Genomic DNA, 21,238 nt, shown 5'->3' on the forward strand with positions numbered 1-21,238 from the left:
TTTAAAAGCCTGCCGACTGAATAAACACGGCTTTGTTTAACTAGGAAATCCCATTTGTCAGATAATAATGTGGTTGTGAGGCTGGGCATTGCTGGAATACAGACTGCCTCACAATACATTACGGTAAGTTAGAGCTTATCCAGTCAATATTGACTCAGTGAAAGTGAGAGAGAGAAAAGAAGGAGGCAGAGAAACAAACAATGAAGTAACACACAGGGCAAATGCATTGACTTTTGTAAAAATAGTGCTCTTTAATATAAATTATTGAAATATTTTAGAAATATAAATATGTGCAACGTTTCCTTTTCATTTATTTTTTTTGTAATGCTTTGTCATTTCAGATATTACAGCTTGTATTTTGCCAGACTAGTGGCCAGCCTTTTGCGAGAGTCTTTATAAAAGACAAAATGATTCACATACACGTGCAGTCCACTGGTGCTACACATGTACACAAAAAACATGGTGTTCAAAAATAAGACTGAGATTTGACCAAAACATTTGTTTATCACTATTGTTCTATGTGAGCGCTCTTGTCTAAGTCAAAATGTTCTGATGTGAAAAGGCTACCACTCCAATATGGATCACAGGTAAATATGAGCACTGGGTAACTTAGCTGCAATGATTAGTAAAGAAAAACAATTGCCAACTATTTAGATAATCGATTAATTGTTAGTCATTTTTCATGCAACAATTGCAGAAATTGCCATTTTCAGCCTCTCAATTGTTAAGATTCCCTGTTTTTCTCCATTTGAATCAGTGAAAAGTGAATTACTTTGGGCTTTCTACTCACAAGACAAAACATTTAAAAACATTTCCTTTGACTTGGGATGGACACTTCTTCCTATTTTCTGACATTTTACAGAATCTATCTGCAGATACATTTTTAAATGAATCTGTCGTTGCAGCCACACACACAAAAAAAACAGTTCTGATCAAATCCGAGTTTCTAGTTTACAAAAGGCTTTTTTTTTGTTGAGAATCACTTTAAGGAAGTCTTGTGTTCCCTTGACATTCAGACAGAGAAACCCAACTGTGCACTCCTGCTTCAGAGGTAACCATGGCGGGTAAGACGGGACGAGAAGCCTTTCTAAAGTTACAGGGATAAAAACACATAACATTTCCTCCTTCATGAACAGCGGTGTGAGAGAAAGCGAGAGAACACAAAAAGAAATACGTTTGAGATGATAATGTTAAGGAATAAATCACTGTGAGAGGGTCTAAAATCAGAATTAAGACTCAGCCATGACTCTTTTTTTCACATGTTAGCGAACGTGGCTTTATATTTACAGGAGCGGCGTCCTGTAGAGCCCCATCATTTCCTCCAAGTCTGGGACATCCATCACATCAATGTTTTTTGTTTAGCAGTATACCAGTATGTCTCCTCCCCCTTCTCCCTCCCCCCCTAGCCCCCTCCCTAGCTCTCTTCAATGTCCCTTTCCTAATCCCATTTCCCGCTCTTCTCTCTCCTTCGTGCGGTCTTTCCTCGCACCCTGCCTCATCCTAAATGTCTTGGTTCATCTTCATTGTCGTCATACCCCAAGGAGCTTTAACAGTGTCAGACTGACATTTTTGCAGCCAGTCTGGTTAAAAATAAGTTCTGCTGTTTTGTTTGGTGCCGTGCCAACGCTTTTGTCTCAGTAACAAGCTTTTGTTTCGGCAACAGTAGCCTGTTTTCTGTCACTGTCAAAGCGCACATGTGACTCAAAGGGCTGCAGAGAATGAGGATGATGGAGGAGAAACAAACAGGAGAATGTGCTTTGAAATGCCTTTTTTTGCACTCTCTTGTTCCCACGCCAACACAAAATCTACATGCTGGCCTGTACCTGTGTGTGTGAGTGTGTGGGTTAGGGTTATGAGCTAGCGCGCATGACCACTGCTCTCCCATTCCTCTCTATGAGGCAACATTTGCGGGAAGCAGCAGTGGAAATGTGTGCGCCACCGCAACACACAAACACACACACACACACACACACACACACTCAGACAAACAAATACTGTATGTTCTTTGTGCCCCTCGCTTGGACTTTGCCTTTTATCTGTGACTCCTCCTTCACTCAACCCCTGTGAACCTTTCTTGTTCTTTGGGTCTTTCTTTCTGTCCGCTGATCCACAGAGCTCTAAATGTCAGGCTGACAGAGGAGAGGGTTTCTTTTCTTATGCACAATAAACCAACTGTTGGTGCATTGATCATGTCGTTGCTAATATCGACCAATCAGGTTCATCTTCTACGAGGCTCTGCTCTGCGTTTGTCTTAGGAAACATTGACCTTTTAGCCCTTGCTTCATTTGCCACTCACATTAGTGGTCAGTTTTTGCAAGGCAGGACGGACGAGGTAATCATTTGCTACCTAAATGCCACTCCTCATTCCAGAGGTGAGACCCGGTGGTGTCCGTCGGCGCCGAAGCAAATCTGGGTCACATGAAAAAAATGACCTCACATTGGCTAACTCCGGTCAGTAGCGCATATTCACGTAATTGCGCTGAGAACTGGTCTATAGTGGAACTTTTGGGTTCCTGTCAGTCATATAGGAGCATCATACTCCTCCAGGTAATCTCTAAGTGTGTGTGGGATCTGCTCGGTTCCCTCTGACCCCCCCAGGTTGTTCAGGGTCCTCCTGCACATATGCTGCAGGGTCGAGAGGGAACTGGAGAGGGGTCGCCTCAGTTCCAGGGGAATCCTCTCTCCGCCTGTGTGTATCAGATAGACACTGAAACGTTTCTCTTTTGACTCTCGTGAATTCCCTCCACTTGCCCCTTCTCTGCTCCTTCCACCATCTCTCCCCATGTAGTGCGTTATGAGTTTCAGCACACAATCAAACTGCGGGGGCTCTTGGGTGTTTTGGGGGTCCGGCTGTAAGAAGAAGCCATTTCCCTCGCTGTGGATGCGCAGGTTCTTTGTTCCTCGGGCCGTCTGGACAGAGAGGGTGAAGAAGTGGTGGTGGTCCGAGGAGTCGCGCACCAGGAAGGTGCCGGGGGCTTCAGAGCGCAGCAAGGAGCTGGCCTCCCGGCCCCCCACAGCCCCCCAGTAAAACCCACTCTCCTGTAGCTTTCGCAATGCACACATCACCTGAAATAGGTAGAAAAAGTTGTTAATATGTGATATCAAAAATCTTGATCTGAAATTTTATTACACAACCCTTCCATCATTATGGAGATAAAGCCACTGTTCTGAAACCCCCTGAAGCACTCAGTCTGTGCATAGTGATGCTTCAATAAAACACACAGCTAGGAGTCTCAGGTGGGACTAACCTGCCGGTAGTGTGCATGTGACCTGAAGGGCTTGTAGTGATGTGGGGTGAAGTTGGTCCCCTGAACCCTGGCCTCTGGAGGGTTCACGCTGCTCATGGCGAGGGGGCTGCGTCCGTTGAAGGCTACCATGGCGCCATGGCCCCCTGCCTCTGCCCGCTGGTTGAGGGGCAGGGGGCCCAGAATAGGAGCGCCAAGGGTGACAGGTAGGAAGGAGTTTGGGGCAGAGGGGGACGGGAGAGAGGGGGAATGGGGTGAGGGTGAGGGTGGCGGGGTCACACACCGGGTCCAGGGCCCCGGGGCAGAGGAGTCTGATGCATCCAGAGAGGGGCTGGGAGAGAGCACCTAAACACAGCTGGAGAGAGGAAGCACACATTACACATCTACATAAGGCTCATTCAGAAAGATCAGGCTACTGAAACTCATTCATAAACATGGGCATGAATAAATGAACACTTTGCCCCACTGGAGCTCTCGGTTTACCCCCATAAAATGCAGTTATGGCGACTGTGACAAATGCATATGACAAGACTGGGCATACAGCAGGTTATATTTAGTTTAAATGAATCCTCGCTTACTCGCACTGAGCCTGCTGCTGCTGAATACGCAGCCAGACAGCAACTGGATCCTGATTGCTTTCAATTGTCTTCGATCGGGCGTACCGCAACAAGGGATTTCAGAAACGGGGTCACTGTGTAAGAGTCCGGCGCGATTGCTTTATCCCCCTCTTTCAGTGAATAACTCCTTATTCCCGGCTCGGCCGAGCCACTGAGGCCCCATTCTCCGGTTTCACTGTGACTAAAAAGGTGTCCCGTTTGCTCTGGCTTTCTCTGAGCCCGTGAAGGGGACCTTAAGACGGCTTCACTGCCGCCGGACAGTGCGGGACAGCGGAGCAGCATAACGGTCCAGAGCCGCGGTGTTGCGAAACAACCCAAAAAATACACTTCCATCCTCCTGGGCTGCACTGCACCAACAGCCCAACAGCAAATAATAACTTTTGTGCTTTTACTGACATTATCACATCATTGTTCAGTCATTATAAAGGATTGAATGATGCAGTGCTTAGATGTCTTTTTAATTATTTCAACTTACCTCGCAGAAATGCTCAGCCCCGCACTGCAGCCGCTCGTCACCAAAGGAAAATATACGCAAACTACCCGAGAGTAGTGCTAAATTAGTTATTAACTCAGGCATTAAAATCCAAAAAAAGTATCCAAAAAAGTGTGTGGGTTTCTTCCCTGAGCGGAGGAATGTGGCGGCGGTATCTGCCGGAGAGACCGTGTCCGTGTGTCGGGGAAGGTTACTGGAGGTTGTTTCCAGTGAGTAAAGCCGATGTTCGTAAGGCTCCTCCTCCTCCGTGCAGAGGCTCTTCCAGTAAACACACGCACGCCGGTGCACACACGCACACACGCACAGAACAGACACACGTGCTCGCGCTCTTTCTTGGCAGATTGCCAATAAATAATCAGCGTGACCTTTGCCGGGCTGTTTCCTGGTACTGGTGGGTTCCCTTTTGCACAAGGTGAGCAAGTTAAAAGCTCTGCATGTGGAACAACACTACAGAATATTATGTTACATTATTATATGAATGTTACAGATGTTATTGGCAGATGTATATGGGGAGTCTGCATATTAACATGAATACCTCCATAACCCAGTATAATGACAAATGAGGCATATATGATATATGACATTAATTTAGCCTTTTAATTTGCAAGTACAATTCTTCGATTACTTATGTTACTTATCTCAATAATGAAGTACTTCAAATTATTTTTTTACTTTAGCTGTCTAACACAGTGCATGAAGTATTAGAACAACATGTCTCCTATGACATGAAAGTAGAAGTTTAAACAATTAAAGTTTAAAGTAGCAGTTTTTCTTTTTAGTCATTACTTTAATGTTATATTAAAACCTTTGCATGGATATAATAATATATTAAATAATTATAATGCTATAATAACAACCTTAAAATGATTACTTACCACTAACCATGTGAGCGTATACCAGCAGTATCATTATAACAATGAGCATCAACTGGGTGTAGCTCGTTTAAAGTCTACAGATGCTATAATTAAGGACTTGTTCCTGGAACAAACCGTAGTTTACACTGCGTCCGTCCCGCATGACTGAACACTTTGAAAGGTTGAAGTCACACCTGCAAAAGGCTAAAATAACAGAAATGTGATTGCTTCTTTCAAACTAAAATAATATATAAAATCGTACCTAAAACTTATTAATAAATAAAGCCAAACTGTGCAAACTATAAAACCATAATAAGAATAACAACAATACTGTTACTTGTGGGGTAAAATCAGCGCTGGTGCTCACTCTTTGCTGTGGACCTCTGCTAAATACATTTTTAGGTTCAAATAAAGGGTATTGATATTTGAATCATACAACATTACCACAACACTGTTAAAGACAATTTGACTATTGTTTGCCACGTTGATGGCCAGATGACACATTTTGATTAGAAGGAAAGATTGTAATCATCCAACATTTCGCAGAATAAGGATATGTTGTATTAAGTTGGAGAAAATGAAGTATATTATTAAGGAGGTCATGTGGATTTATATGAAAAGCTTTTCTTTACTGTGATAATGCTTAAGTGAAGTATTTGTTATAGCCCAGTGGTTTTACTCTTTAAGTATCATTTTGTGGTATTTGTACTTTACTTGAGTATTTCCATTTTATGTTACTTTGTACTTCTACTCCACTACAATTCAGAGGTAAATATTGTACTTTTACTCGACTACATTTATGCAGTATAGTTATTTTGCAGGTATAGATTAAAGATAAACTATATGATCAACACTTAAATAAGAGTTCAGTTACACCTAGATTCAATCCAACAGCTACCCTGCAGTAAATTAAGTCATTAAAACTGCACCTTTACCAGCTTTGATAACACTTTAATGATCAATAATTATAATCAAAACATACTGTATATATTATTCTGAAATGGACCAATCTGCATAATATGTACTTCTACTTTTTATACTTTAAGTATATTTTGATGCCAATACTTTTGTAACTTTAGTTGAGTAACATTTTGAATGCACAACTTTTACTTGTAACATATTCCTACACTCTGGTACTTCTACTTTTACTCATGCAAAATAAGTATTTCTTCCACCTCTGGGTGTTACAATAGTTCTACTATATAAGGTTTATTTTTTAGTCCCCCTAATTATTCATCATCATATGTTTATTTATGATCTGTTTATTCTCTCTTTTCTTTCCTCAACAATTATTATTTTACTTTATTTGTACATTTATGTTTGGAAATAATTTTGAGTCTTTAAATATGATTTTTAGGATTATTGGTATACATATGTGTTGAATACTTGTTTGATCTACAACTATGATTATTTAACATCGTATCTCTATATATGTAATATATCATCTGAAAATGATCATGGTGTTGGGGATTGGATTATCTCTATCAGTCTGAACGTGTTTATACAGTAACTCAGTCGTTTGCAAGGTAGTTTGCTCACTAGTCATTAAAGGCATTTTAACCCACACAAACAACCAGTTAAATGATTAAATTGATGTATTAATTGGTGTTGCAGGTAAAACTTTAATACTTATTATTTAAAATAATTAAACAATTAATACCCTTCTCAGTGCCCATCACTTTCTACCTCAGCCTGCAGGGCAGCAGAGTGCCTGTCAGCTGCTCGTTGTGTCTATAAAGTTTTTTCAAAGCCTCTGTGCTGCAGCAATGGCGGCTCCCATGTCCTGGAGGAGGCTGGTGTACTCCGTGTACCCACCGGCCATCGCAGGGGTTTTTACCCGAATATCCGACCGGATCTTCCGCGCAAGAGACAGGAGAGGAGGGTAAGAGACCGGCTGGTTCACAGAGACACTGACACCATGATGTAAATACGCTTAAAGCTTTCCATCCTGCAAAGTTAAACATGCTTTGCTAATGTTGTTACTGCTAATGCGCCTATTATCGGACCAATGATGCTCTATTGGGTGATTGTGTTCATTCAAAAATCTATAACCACCAACTGAAAACGTATTCGGGGTGAAACTATCGTAAATGTTAAATCAGATTTAGTTAATTTCCACCATAATGCACCTTCAGAAATAAGCTAACCTTTAGCTAAAGTAACCAAATGTTTGTACATGGTGTTCTTCTGTGTGTTTATGTAACTGCCATTTTACCTTAGCTGACGCCTGACACTTCACTGGTTTCACAGGTTTGTCTTTCAACCTAAGGTGATAATACTAATAACACTCTTAATCATAATTTACCTGCGGCTAAATAAGTTGTAGTAATTTATTTCATCACGAGTCCATGTTATGTTTGTTAAGTGATCCCTCTCCAAGGACTGACAGGCAAGCAATACAAGTTGTGTGTAGGATTGATCAACATTTAAAAAATACAATACATACAATTTATGTTAAGTGTGAGCATATTTGAAAAATAATGGAAACGGCAGGATGTCCAGCAGTTTCCAGATGTTTCTAAACAGATCCACACCACCTCCTCTCCACCACCATGTCAGAGGAAAGGCATCTGAAGCACATCATTCACATAGATGGGAGAATAAAGCAACCACACGGAGAGAAAGACGGGGAATAGGAGGGGATTCAGCATTTGAGAGGGGTCCCAGGAAAGATAAACCTGTGTTAAAAGAAAGCGAAAGTCAGGAGCCAACAGCATGACACCTCTGAGCATAATGCTGCTGCTGTCTCATATTATCACTCTATTATCAGACAATGCACACATCCTGTCGCCATCACACAGTTAGATCTAATTTAATGGAATTTAAAATCATTTAGGGGTGTTATGGCAATTATAATCATCACACATCTTTTTGTATGATTTATTTTGATTTTTATAAACATGACGCATTTTAAAGTCTGTTTTAACAGTGGGGTTTTCTTGAAGTTTTAATAAAATAAGGCTGAAAAACAAATATATAAAAAATTGGGAATTATATAATACTGTATACATTTCAATAAATAATACACAAACGATAAATAACTGTACATTTCATCAAAGTAAATAGATATTTTAAACGATATTTTTGGTTTACTGTCCTAGTATACATTGGAATGATTTCAACCCTGTTTTTATTTATCCTTATAATTATAAAGGAGTGCCTTGGAAATATGTGTTTACATAATTTGTGGTCAAAACGTTTGAGACCCACTGAGATAACTTGGACTAAAATTAACTTATCTAAACACTCAAAGAGTCCCTTACCTCACTGAGCCTCTCAGTCTGACAGGAGAGCTCTCCTCCATCCTGGTTGTAGAAACATCTACTTCTTATATCCGTTAGCGCAGCTAACACCAGATTCTAATAACAACAGCGCCGGTACCGGTGTGCCCTCTCTCTCTCTCCCTCGCTCGCTCTCTCGCTCCCACACTCGCACTTTGGCTGCGGGCGCCAGATAAGCCAACATCCCCCACTTTCATCACTTACAGTGCTCATCGTACAGGGCAAATGAAAAGTGTAACCGGGGTGAAAAGGGTGTTACATTTACTTAATTATGAATGTTGTTACATCAAGGCCGAAAATTTGGATCAGCACCAACGGTCAAAAATGTTTTTTCCCTTCCCAGAGCTCCCAGCGCAGCGCCCCCCAGATCTGGGGCCCTAGGCGACCGCCTATGTCGCCTAAGCCAAAGATCTGCCCTGCCAGTGCATACAGTGGCAATGTCTCAAGATTTAGCAAAAATACACCTTTATTGAACATACAGTAACACAAATACTACAAATCCACATAACAAACAATCAAAAATGAAAAAGGGTCGCCACTTATTATTATTTTAATAAAAAAATAAAAAGTAAAACATATTTAGCTGCCGCTATTTGTATATAGGGGAAACACTGATGTGAAATGTCAAGTTATTAAAACATCTTGTCCTAATCTTAGACCGGAGACAGGTTGGAGCCTGTTTATTATTTATCTCTCACTGTAATTGTCCTTAATGTTTAATGTCTTTGTAGCACGTGGTTGTGCCTCACTGTGGTCACATTGACTTTTTACTAAGTGATAATGCAGCACCATGGTGTGCAACAACTGATATAGCTGCAGCAGATTCATGACGATGGTTTTGCAGTTGGCGCCTCATGTTCCTGTGTCATGGCCATATGATAAAAAGTGTTTTCTAAATATGCATATAGCGCTAAGATAATGAATGATTACTTGGTTGTAAATGTTAAGACAAAGACCGGCTTTTACAGTTTGCTAACCGAATCAAATGCGGATGTAAAATCTATTAAAAGACAATGAGATTCCCATCAGGGAATTTAGCAAAACGAGGAAGACAGACGAAAGCATTGTTTCCATCACGTGATTCACATCAAAAGGGATTTGGCGCAAACCAAAGTAAAATAAGCTCCTCTATTCATCGCACTAACAACAGTCATGCATTGACTTTGCCTCTAACCTCATTAAATATGAGGGAGTTCACTTCATTTCAATTCAATGACATTTCTTAGATGTCCTGCTTGAATAACAAACTGTATTTGTATGGATGTTGATGAAAAAATTGAAACATCTGCGTCCTTTTCTATGATTTAAAATCCCTTTGGAATGAGTTTAATAGAGGTTTTTTTATTTCACTGTGGTCTCTGAGGTATACATTGATTTTATATCACTGTAAACAGTCCTAAAATCTGAAAAATCGTTTCAAAGTGTGTTTCTTATCTCTTATCTTTTACCAGTCAGCTGAGGGCCCATAACTATTACTTAGTTCCGTGTGTTCCCCTTATAGATCCCCTCTCTTTCGACTCCACTTGGAGCGATAGTATATAAGTGTTTTGTTAGTAATTCTAACAAAGGACTAGCTTATCTAAAGCCAGTTGAGTAGCACTTGAAATGTTTTGGCTCTATGAAACCTGATGTATTTGTGTGATCAGTTTTCTTCTAGTTTGTATCTTCTTGGTCGAATGCACTTATTGTAAGTTGCTAAATGAAATGTAATAACGTTAGTCATTTGCACCGCTGTAAAAAATGCAGAAAGTTCAGCGTCATCGCCACGAGGATGTTCTCTCACGCTATCGTTTTCTATTTAAATGCCATCTAGAGTGATATGCGTATTTTAGATAGGACTCAAATTCCAAACATCGGGGAAAGCCCCTCGCCCAAGAAGTTCTAGCTCAGCAGAGTGGCTTTGGAAAGAAGCCCTGAGCTGTGAGCTTTGTTTTTATGTGACTTTTGTTTCCTCCACATTCTTCCAGGTTGTTTTTGTGGGTCAAATCCAAACGTGTGTGTGTGTGTGTGTGTGTGTGTGTGTGTGTGTGTGTGTGTGTGTGTGTGTGTGTGTGTGTGGAAATGAATATGAAGGAATTTAGTAGACATTCTGACTTTCAGCCTCTGAGGTTCACACCCCACCCTGTCTTTATTTAATGTGGTTGCATTGTCAGGCAGATTGTATGGCAGAGACAACAGGGACGTGGTGTTCGGGGGGGAATTTTAGGACACAGAGAACAAAAATCCAAAAGCATTGTTTGATCAGCAGAAAAATGATCTGATGGTTATTTTTTTGTTTGTAAATTTAAAGTCAAATTCAAAACTTTTTACAAAAATAAATAAATTATAGACAAACGCACATTTAAAAGAGAAATAAAGAGGGGGGTTTCAAGTTGCCTAAAAGGTTTTAATATGAAAATATTCACTGCTGCATTGACTGCATCTTAAATACTTTGCGTTCAGTCTTTTTAGTTTTACAGCAAAAAAGCCAACACTGGTGATTTCATCAAAGTTAGCTGAAAATATTTAGCGTTTTAAACTTTTGATCCTCAAACTGTGGAAAGTTGTTACAGAGATGTGTTTTTTCCTATTTCGTGATGTTTTATTGACAAAAGGCATTAACCAAGAAGTCAAACTGGTTGCTCTCATTTAATTGCTCTTGATCATAATGTACCTTTGCCAGGTGTCAGCTCAGGCCGCAGAGCTTCCCAGCCAAGAGTGAGGTTCACCTTGGAAGACATCTTGTCACAGAGTTTACTCTTCATATACTCAGTCTGACTCTGACACCTGAGAGTCTTCTGGCTCCAGCAGAAAAATTTTCTAACGTTGTGCATGCAGTCGGCGTTGGACTGGAAGTACCGGAGACCATAAAGGGTTTTGAAAACTTCTGTCACATAGTGATCATCTTCTCAATAAAATATCTTTGCTGATGTTTTTTCGAGTCTTCTGGCCTTTGATCAGAATCAAGATTGTTGCCGGAAGTCCCCACGGAGAATAATAATGGCATAAAATATTATTAATATGTCGGGTAGTAATAGATTTATTTATTTTCTTCTCAGAGTGTACCAGAATTCAGAGTTTGTTAGTATTTCTAAAAATCTGCTGGGGTTGGGTTTTCAGCATGTGTGCCTTTTTTATATAGTTCAGCTTTGACTCCATCATCTCATTAAACCTTTTTTAAAAGCATACTTTAGTTCTGTGAAGGGATATAAGGGATATATGCACTGTACTTCACTTTTATTAATATTGTATGCTGAAAAGCGTATATATTACAGCTCGATTTTTTTGTTGAATAGATTTGAGTGCTTCAAAATGTTGGGTCGCGATGTATTGACCAAGTAAAAAGTGGGTCCTGAGGCCTGACCAGTTGAGAACCACTGAAGAACATGCAGGAAATTATTTAAGCAACACACTTTAGGATGGATCTCCATGCAGATCTAAAAAGGGAATAAATATACTCAGAAATAGTCAAATCTGTTTGGGAGGGAATGCATATATTTGATCTAATACTTTTTTTTTTAAAGCCAATGACAGAAGATGAGGAGGAACATTACAAATCGTCAGTGAAAAAGCCAGTCAGAGTTTGTGTATGACCCTTTTTGACAGCCAGGTACTAGCTATGGCTACATGCAGGCTGACATTGATACCACTGTATTTAAAACAATATTTTTATGACAAGAAAATATCCAGCGTGATGGACAATTGGGTGTTAAATAATCTGAATGATGAGCACAACAGCGTCACCACAAGCTCTATCTGCAGAGGAAGGTTGTGTGATATGATCGAGCGCTTCAGAGCAGCTCCAAACTCATTTCGTTCTCCATTTCTAATTCCAAGTTGATTAAAAAAACGTAAAGGGCTTATTATACTTATTTGGGTTTTCCCTTTCCTGTAGTGTGTTCTATAGGTTTTTGTGCATGTAAATGGTCTGCTACGGCTAAAATCCCAAAGTCCCCCCCCCCAAATGACATTACTTGTATTGGCTACCGCTCAAACATATTAATCGTGATAGGCTTTGGGGACGGGACATCTCTTAGCGGTTGACCAATCGCAACAGAGCCGGCCAGTTAACCAATCAGAGCAGATTGGGCTCTGGCTTCAGACAGAGGGTGAAAAGAGGTGCTGCAGCACAGGCAGTATGAGAAAAATAAAGAGCTTTTTGAACATTAGAGCATGTAAACATGTCACAGTAGAGGCACAGAATACAATATGAAACCTGAAAATGAGCAAAATATGTCCTCTTTAAAAAGTACTCACCAATTATTCCGATGTCTTGTATGGTACTTAAAATCCAGATATTGGCAAATCAACTCCTCACCCTTGTTCCCTGCAGGTCCTCGGTGCTGCTGCTGGCCCCCCTCCTGGCCGAAGCCGACCCGGCCCCCCGACTGGTCTCCAGGCCCGCGGGGTCCGCCGGAGCTCAGGGCACAGAGGGACTCTTCGGCCACTTCCGATGGATGGCAGAGCACGTACCTGCCTTTCGGGTGCCGGGAACCCACATCCACATCCTCACCTCGCCTGACCAGTTCTACAAGACTATGAAGGTCGGTGATACCAAGAAGTTACCATTTTGGTTCAGCTGCAAAGCAATGAAAACAGAGCTTAACTGAACAACTACCAGTATTGTTGTTGCACAGATGTTCAATATCATCATGTGGCGTAACAAAGGAAGAAAGTGCTTGAGGAATGTGAGTGTGCTTGAGGAAGTATTTTCTCCCCGGCAGACTGATTGTTTTCTCTGCAGCGGCCGAGTTGGCAGTTAATAGTTCGGCTCTAAAAAGACCTGTCACCTTAACGTTGCAACTAATAGGTGCTAAATATATAATCCACTTGAAAGCTTAAAGGGACAGTTCACACAAATCAACATGTATGATGACACTAGATGCCACTCAGCATGCGGCGCCCCAAATATATCATGACAGGTTACCCATGCTAATCCACAGACCTTCCTTTGTTCATGTAGTAGGTCTTGTTTTTGGACATAAAAAAAAAAAAACTGTAACATGTTTCAATATTAAGCCTTCATCAGGGATTGAAAGTCTTTCGCTGTCTCCAACAATCTGCAATTCACACAAATTCATCGATGATTTGATAAATTAACAATAAAAACAAATATATGAAGTTTACATTTTCCGGGGCTTAACTGTCCCTGGGAAAAAATTATGTTTACCAGTTTGTACAATTGGCCTATCGTGTCGATTGATGTGATTGGCCATTTAGATTCAGTGATTTTAATCTCATATATTATGAGATGCTTCACAAGGCTCTGTTGTTAATTAGATCATTACATGTTGATGTTTCTCTTTGGAAAACCATCGGACATTAATTATCATTATTTGCAATCTTAATCGTAAACTAGGCCTCATGTCCCTGAATCAACCTTGGATGAACCGGAATAAAAAGCTCCATTCCCAGAGATTGAAATGTCCTCCCTGGAGCAACATCTATTTCAAGTTTGATGAAAATAATCTTTAAGTGTGTCTAACTTTAAACAAAAATCGGAAATGTATCATCCTGCAAACTAAATGTGAATCATAGGAGAGAGGCGACAGAGTTTTATATCATTACTGAATCCCACACCTGCTGTGTGTCACCACATAGGAATCCTTTTATGTTTCCTCGAACGTTCGTCCGTTCAGCCGCTCCAGGAACGAAGAAACAGGAATCTGCAGCTTCCCTCGGGCTAACACATTGTTCAAGGGTTTTATTCATGTTTTAATATTTACGTTCCTGCGTCATATACCCTTATACAGCTCTGGAAAGAAGGAAGAGACTACTCAAAGTGTTTCTTAAATCTCAATCTCTACATGTATGGCAGCAATTCCATTCCAGTGTTGAATTCCAACAAAGAGAAATGTTGTCTGTAGTTTATAGAATAAAAGATAAATAATTGATTGCTGCAGAGGTGTCTTAATCTTTTCCAGAGCTGTATATTTTTTTATGGCTTTGAATCCTAAAAACATGTCAACTATTTTCCAAGAACATTTCCCCATACCGATGACGGCTGGGAATTCTGAATGGCATTGTTTTGTTCACTTCCTTGTTCATCTCTAATTGTTTCCAAATTATTTGCTGCATCATAATGACATGCTACCTGAGGAGACAGCCAATACAAAATGTAGCGCCCTGAGCAAAGTGAAAAAGAAAGTGACTGATATTAAAAATACTCAAAGAACACTTTTTTTCTTTTGTCGCCTTCAACTGAAAAACTAGAAATCACGCGCTATAAAAATAAGATACGCATTTTTTTATATATTCTCATTCCTCGTGTCATTTTCAAGGTCTTGAGATTAATCAAAGAATATAATCAACGTAATTGTTTGGCGTGGCTTTACGATAAACAACATCCTGGTTACTTTTGATAACTCGCAGATCTTCCTGGTAACATTCCTCCACAGTGCGTTCTATTGAAGAAGCATTCCCATTGAAAACTGTCCATTGTGGATTATTTAAAATAACCAGGACATTATTACTGTTCTATAGATTCTTTGCAAATGTCATTTACGTTAAGTTTATCTTATTATTTGACGAGAGAAAACATTTTTTAAGATGGGGAAATTGGTGTTAAAGACTATATTTCACAATAAAACGCATACAATGAAGTCACATCAGCCTGAGATCAAAACAACCAGCCAGCGAAACTCTCACCTAACATGTTTACAATCAAGCCCAGGATTAGTAGAAATATGTTTAAAAAAAGAAAAGGGATAATTTTCTCTTTTTTTAAAAAGGTTTTTAGTTTTGTTGTTATTTGCTTGTTGCTAGGGGCTCCGAGGGAATGTGGTTAGTTTGCCTGTGCATACAGACTGACAGCGTGTTCATGCGACATACAGGAAATGACCTTTTTAGTATGACCATTAATCATGTTTTACTGTCAGATATTTGTTACAAGATTTCTGACACCCACGTACATTTTGGCGTTTGTTTTTCTTCCCTTCAGGCGCGCATCAAGACCGCGAAGAGGCGGGTGGTGATGGCCTCACTGTATCTGGGAACGGGTCAACTGGAGCAGGAGCTGGTGAGAAAAAGAGTGTTTGTGTGCGAGTGTGTGATTCATGTTTAGAGGCGCTTTAAAGACTTTTTAGTTTTTGGCAGGTGAGAAGAACGCCATCCAAACACAAGCGTGTGCCAAATAACTGGTCAGTGATGCCAGAAAGTGTGAGTCAGTCTTCTTCCAGGAGAAGCACAGTGTGGTTAGTTCAGAGGGAAAATACACCAGGCCAGCTACAAGGAATGACCCTTAAATTGCAAGGGTTTATGAATATAAGAAGGCCAGAGTTGGCACGTGATATCCCGCTGTTCTTCATACTTGGAAGGCCTCGCATAACAACATAAACCCAGAACAAACCACAGTCTGGACCGACGCTCACATTCAGCTGTTTTTCATGTTTGTTTTTTCTATCTGCTTGGAGAATCAGAGGGTGAATTACACAGACAAGTCAAACACGTTTAATTACAGTTAAGAGCCTTTAAATCTGCTGTGATTGCTGCCAAACTCCGTAACCTCACAGGATGATGGATCACTCGAAAAATGGAGTCAATAAGGCACAGTGAGTGAGCCCATGTGATTTTTGTTTTCCGAGCTCAGGTTTGCTTGTAATTGGACACAATGACCTTAACTCCATTCAGAGCAGAAATGTGAGTCTGTGGTTTCAGCCTGGAGAATGCAACCGGCAGGTGAGCTAACACAACACCCAATCACAGGCGCAGCACAAAATGAACTCCTCTGATACTGAAGCTCGCACCTGCGCTGCTGCGTGTTGACTTTAAGCGCAGGCAATAATAATCAGAGATTCTAAAGAAAAGTGTGTTTTATCTTTAGAACACCATATGCAAAGCTGGGGAGGTTGACTGCATATCTTTAGGAAAGCTGTATAAAGGCTGTGGGGGCGAAATAAAGAAATGAAACCACAGTTTAACTCAAACTAAAACTGCCGTTGTGGCACAAGCAAATCTGACGCAGGGAATAATAATACAATTTCCAAGCGAGAATATACTTTTGTGTAGAACAATGACTTCTCCTTTTGACCTTTGCCACTTGTGCTCTAATCCCACCATCACCTGTCTCCAAGGTATGCCTATCACCAGGTGCCCAAAACTGCCTTCAAAATAAAAGCATGAACAATTTCTCTAATTTAACTTAAAGGTGGAGTAGGTAAGTTTGAGAAACCGGCTCGAGATACACTTTTTGTTATATCCCAAGGAATGCTCTTAACATCCCGATAGCAATGAATATCTAAAGTGCTTTGACAAAAAATCCATAAAAAAACGTCATCTTTGTGAAGCCGTAGTACTGTAAAAAGCAAGACCAATCTTTTTAGACGGCCCGGCTAAAGTAACTGTATGGCCTACCTGCCTGTCAGCCTTCCATCTGTGCACAAACTTATCTCGTGCCCTCATTGGTCATGTGCGCATTCATGTGTGTTGGAGGAGGGGCTCTGTAAGGAAGTGGCAGATTTTTTCCGCTAGAATTTTCAAATTCTAGCGCACTCGAGCTGGTTTCTTAAATAATTTCAATAAATAATTTGAAATGTAATATAAACAAAAACAGCAAGGAAAAACATGTTATAGTATTACAAAATAAATGGCTCCAACAAAGGCCTTTGTTTCTACAGAACAGTCGGATATATCGCCTCGAGGTTCTGAGAGTGACGTATAAAAAATGCATTTGGAAACCAGATGCCCAATTTAGTCAAACGTGGGGAACAAATGCCGAGCTCGTCACTAATAGATACTTCGCTACCAGTGATGCCCTCTGAAGAGCATTTCCTCTTGTGCACTAATGGCTTTTCCCACGCTCGCTCACAAAAGGGTGCCAGTGATTAATAAACTGTCTGCTCCATAGTAATCAATAATCTACTGCTCCTAGGAACATTCACAAATACTCAAGTACTGGGAAGTGTGGCAAGAACAAGGAAGACCAGATAAAAGTTGTGTCTCTTTGAGTGGTCTTATCTGGAAGAACTGTTCAAGAAGTGACTTCACAGTCTGAAGCTTGCTTTAATTTCACGTTTATATCAGTCCAATCTTACTTACTTTAAGCCCTAAAACGTGGCTTCATTTCAAGGTAACAACTGATACGATAAGATGAGATAGATCTTTATTGATTCCCGTAGGAAATTCAGGTGTTATAGCAGCAACACAGGAAACGCATCTGCACACAAAAAAGGGATATTTTATTCACTATGGCAAGGAGTGAGAAGTGTAAACAAGATGAGAGGAGTTAGAGAGCCGAGGCACTTGAAATGACTGCAACACTACTTTCCTCAATCCATCAATTAATAAGGCAATTGTGAGAGTAGGTGTGTTACCTTGATTTATGCTTCATACTTAATTAAATACAAATTATAAAATGTATTAATATCAATAATATTATATTTACAATGATTTTCAAAAAGAAAAGTATTCAATACTCTAATTTTAAGAAGTTGAAAACTAAGATTTTCATGTATTTTGCATGACTAATTACTTAAAAATGCTTATTCATTAAAATTGTTGCTGATTACTTATCTCCTACTTGAGACCCCCACTTATGTGCTAATTAAGACCGCGTTGTAAAAGGGGTGGTTGAACATGTATATTCAAAGTCATGCTGTCTATTTCTGACCAAGAATAATAAGTTGTTAGTTGAAAATGACGATATTTTGCTGCAGTGATTTTGATGTCTTTCTTTTACATCGTCCATTGTGAGTTTAACAGTGTTATACGTCTGCAGCTAAATCTGTGCATTACCCTTTAACTCATGTTCTGATGTCTTTTCAATGCTTCCCCTGTGTCTGTGAAGGTGGACTGCATGGAGGACGCCCTGCAGCGCTCACAGGAGAACAGCGATTCCCCCGACCTCAAGGTGTCCGTGCTGCTGGATTACACTCGCGGCTCTAGAGGTTGTTTTCACTCTCATCAGATCTCTTGTGTTTCCTCTGGTTAGCACCCCACGCTCATCCTCCTGCTGTGCTCATGTTTTCCCTGCAGGACAGATCAACTCCAGGACCATGCTGCTGCCGCTGCTGCAGCGCTTCACCTCTCAGATGAGGGTCTCTCTTTACCACACCCCCGACCTGAGGGGGCTGCTGCGGCTGCTCGTCCCGCAGCGCTTCAACGAAACCATAGGGGTCCAGCACATCAAAGTCTACCTGTTCGACGACAGCATCATCATCAGCGGGTCGGTGGATTCTTCTGTATATTTCACTCCAGTCCTGTAGAGTCCTCATCTTTTGAGTCTCTTCTCTTGTACAGGATTTTTCTAAACTGTTTTTCATTGCTTGGCCTCAGATATACTACACATAGTAAACAAGTCTCTCCACTATTTCCACAGGCCCTGTAAACTGCAATAATTAAACCGCTCCTAAAAAGCATAACCTAGACGCAACCGTAATGAATAATTACAGGCCAATATCAAACCTTCCCTTTTTAAGCAAATTCATTGAAAAAGTTGTTTTTCAACAGTTGAGTAATTTCATGTTTTTAACTGACAGTTTTGATGTGTTTCAGTTGGGCTTTCGACCAAACCACAGCACTGAGACTTCTCTTGTTAAGGTCTTAAATGACATCCATTTAAACACAGACAGTGGCAGAATATCAGTGTTATTATTATTAGATCTCAGCGCTGCCTTTGATACTGTTGACCACAACATATGGCTAGACCGTCTTGAAAACTGGGTGGGAGTTTCAGCAACAGCTCTAAACTGTTTTAGTTCCTACTTAAAGGACAGAACAAACTTTGTCTCAATAGGCAATTACAAATCAACCCTGACAAATATGTCATGCGGGGTTCCTCAAGGCTCTATCTTAGGACCTTTGCTTTTTAATATTTATATGCTACCACTGGCTCAAATGATTAAAAACAGCGATCTAAGCGATCATATCTATGCAGACGACACCCAGATTTATTTTTAAATTACACCGGGAGACTACTCTCCGATTTAGAACACTGAGCAAGTGCATTAAGCACATCAATGACTGGATGACTCAAAAGTTTCTCCAATTGAACAAACAAAAAACTGAGATCATTGTTTTTGGAGCAAAGAAGGACCGATTTTAAAAGTAATCGCAGAGCTTCAGTCAGCAGACTACAAAGTAACTCATAAAGCTAGAAATCTCGGTGTAGTGATGGACTCAGACCTGAATTTTAACAGTCACATTGCAACAGTTATTAGGTCTGCATACTATCACCTGAAGAACATATCTAGGATTAAAAAACTAATGTCGCAACAGGATTTGCTTGAAACTTGTCCATGCTTTCATCTTCAGTAGACTCGACTACTGCAATAGTGTATTCACAGGGCTGACAAAGAAATCCATCAGAAAGCTGCAGCTGATTCAGAATGCTGCTGCTCGAGTCCTCACTAACATTAAAAGAGTGGATCACATCAGTCCGGTTCTGAAGTCTTTCCAGTCGACCAAATAATTGATTTTAAAATACTATTGCTAGTTTTTAAATCACTAAATGGCTTAGGAGCAAGGTATATAAACGATCTCCTACATAACTATGAACCATCCAGGAGTCTCAGGTCTTCTGGGTCGGGTCTGCTCTCTGTTCCAAGAATAAGAACTAAACATGGAAAAGCAGCGTTTAGTTATTATGCCCCGACAATCTGGAACAAACTGCCCGAATCATGCATGTCCGCTGAAACACTTCCTATTTTCAAATCCAGACTAAAAACATATCTATTTGCCGCTGCTTTTAATTGAGCTGCTCATACTCACACTGCAGTGCGTTTTATTCATGTATTCTGTACCTGCTGTGCTTATTCATTTAATTATCTTTGCTTTTTTATGCCTGTTTTTTTATTTAATTATGTGTTTATGCTGTATTTATTCTTAAATGTCTTTTTTGTTTTTATTTTGTAAAGCACTTTGAATTGTCGCGTGCTGAAAGTTGCTATATAAATAAAATTGCCTTGTAAAGGTGCAACATTCTAATAAGGATAATACAAATAATTCAAACAGAATGTACCAGAATGTGATCCAAAATGTAACCGCACAGATAGAAGTCTGCATAAATCCAGATAATGAAAAAAGAATATGTGTATCAGGAGAGGTCAAGAAGCCACAGGTTCATACAACTGACCTTCCCTAAACTTAAGGAGAGAAGTTAGGGATAACCATAAAAAAAATTGATGTATAAAAAAGGAAATCTAAACATAATTATAGGTGGGGTAGGTAATTTTGGAGAAACCAGCTGGAGTGCGCTAGAATTTGAAAATACACAACCGGAAAAAATCTGCCACTTCCTTACAGAGCCCCTCCTCCAACACACACGAACGCGCACATGACCAATGAGGGCATGAGATAAGTTTGTGCACAGATGGAAGGCTGACAGGCAGGTAGGCCATCCAGTTATTTTAGCCGGGCCGGCTAAAATGATTGGTCGTGCTTTTTACAGTACTACGGCTTCACACAGATGACATTTTTGTATGGATTTTTTTTCAAAGCACTTAAGATATTCATTGCTATCGGGATGTTAAGAGCATTCCATGGAATATAACAAAAAGTGTATCTCGAGCCGGTTTCTCAAACTTACCTACCCCACCTTTAAGAAAGATCCAGCAAAAATGATGACAACAAAAAGTAGTGGGGAAAGAAAATGTATATTTAACATGTAAAAAAAAAAATATATATATATAATAATAATTAAAGTGGACCGATCATGCTATATTTGAATAATATAGTTTAGGACCATACCTATATAAGGCATATTTATACTTTACATTTTTCAAAATATCAAACAGATCATGCATTTTAGCCATTCCTCATTTCGCTCAATTTA

At 40.1% G+C, this 21,238-nt stretch overlaps 2 protein-coding genes across 3 annotated transcripts in view; one reads left to right on the forward strand and one right to left on the reverse strand.

Moving 5' to 3' along the window:
- Positions 1-226: 226 nt before the first annotated feature.
- socs3b (suppressor of cytokine signaling 3b) lies at positions 227-4,570 on the reverse strand. 2 transcript variants are annotated; one of them, XM_079656898.1, is made up of 3 exons: positions 4,338-4,570; positions 3,249-3,600; positions 227-3,066 (listed from the first exon to the last, which is right to left on the reverse strand). In XM_079656898.1, the coding sequence occupies exons 2-3, from the start codon at positions 3,375-3,377 to the stop codon at positions 2,521-2,523; spliced, it is 675 nt and encodes a 224-aa protein (XP_079513024.1). In that variant the 5' UTR covers positions 3,378-3,600; positions 4,338-4,570; the 3' UTR covers positions 227-2,520. The 2 variants fall into 2 exon arrangements, with proteins under 2 accessions (XP_079513024.1, XP_079513025.1); XM_079656899.1 differs by lacking the exon at positions 4,338-4,570 and adding an exon at positions 3,824-4,307.
- Positions 4,571-6,933: 2,363 nt separating this feature from the next.
- Positions 6,934-21,238, forward strand: part of pgs1 (phosphatidylglycerophosphate synthase 1) — a 22,627-nt gene continuing 8,322 nt past the window's right edge. Inside the window, exons 1-5 of the mRNA XM_079657663.1 lie at positions 6,934-7,091; positions 12,803-13,013; positions 15,410-15,487; positions 18,254-18,353; positions 18,442-18,631. Of these exons, the coding sequence (XP_079513789.1) occupies positions 6,976-7,091; positions 12,803-13,013; positions 15,410-15,487; positions 18,254-18,353; positions 18,442-18,631 (695 nt within the window). The 5' untranslated portion in view covers positions 6,934-6,975. The remainder of the gene's footprint in view (positions 7,092-12,802; positions 13,014-15,409; positions 15,488-18,253; positions 18,354-18,441; positions 18,632-21,238) is intronic.

The sequence above is a fragment of the Notothenia rossii genome (genome assembly GCF_949606895.1).
Source record: "Notothenia rossii genome assembly, chromosome: 11".
Classification (NCBI taxonomy): Eukaryota; Metazoa; Chordata; class Actinopteri; order Perciformes; family Nototheniidae; genus Notothenia; species Notothenia rossii.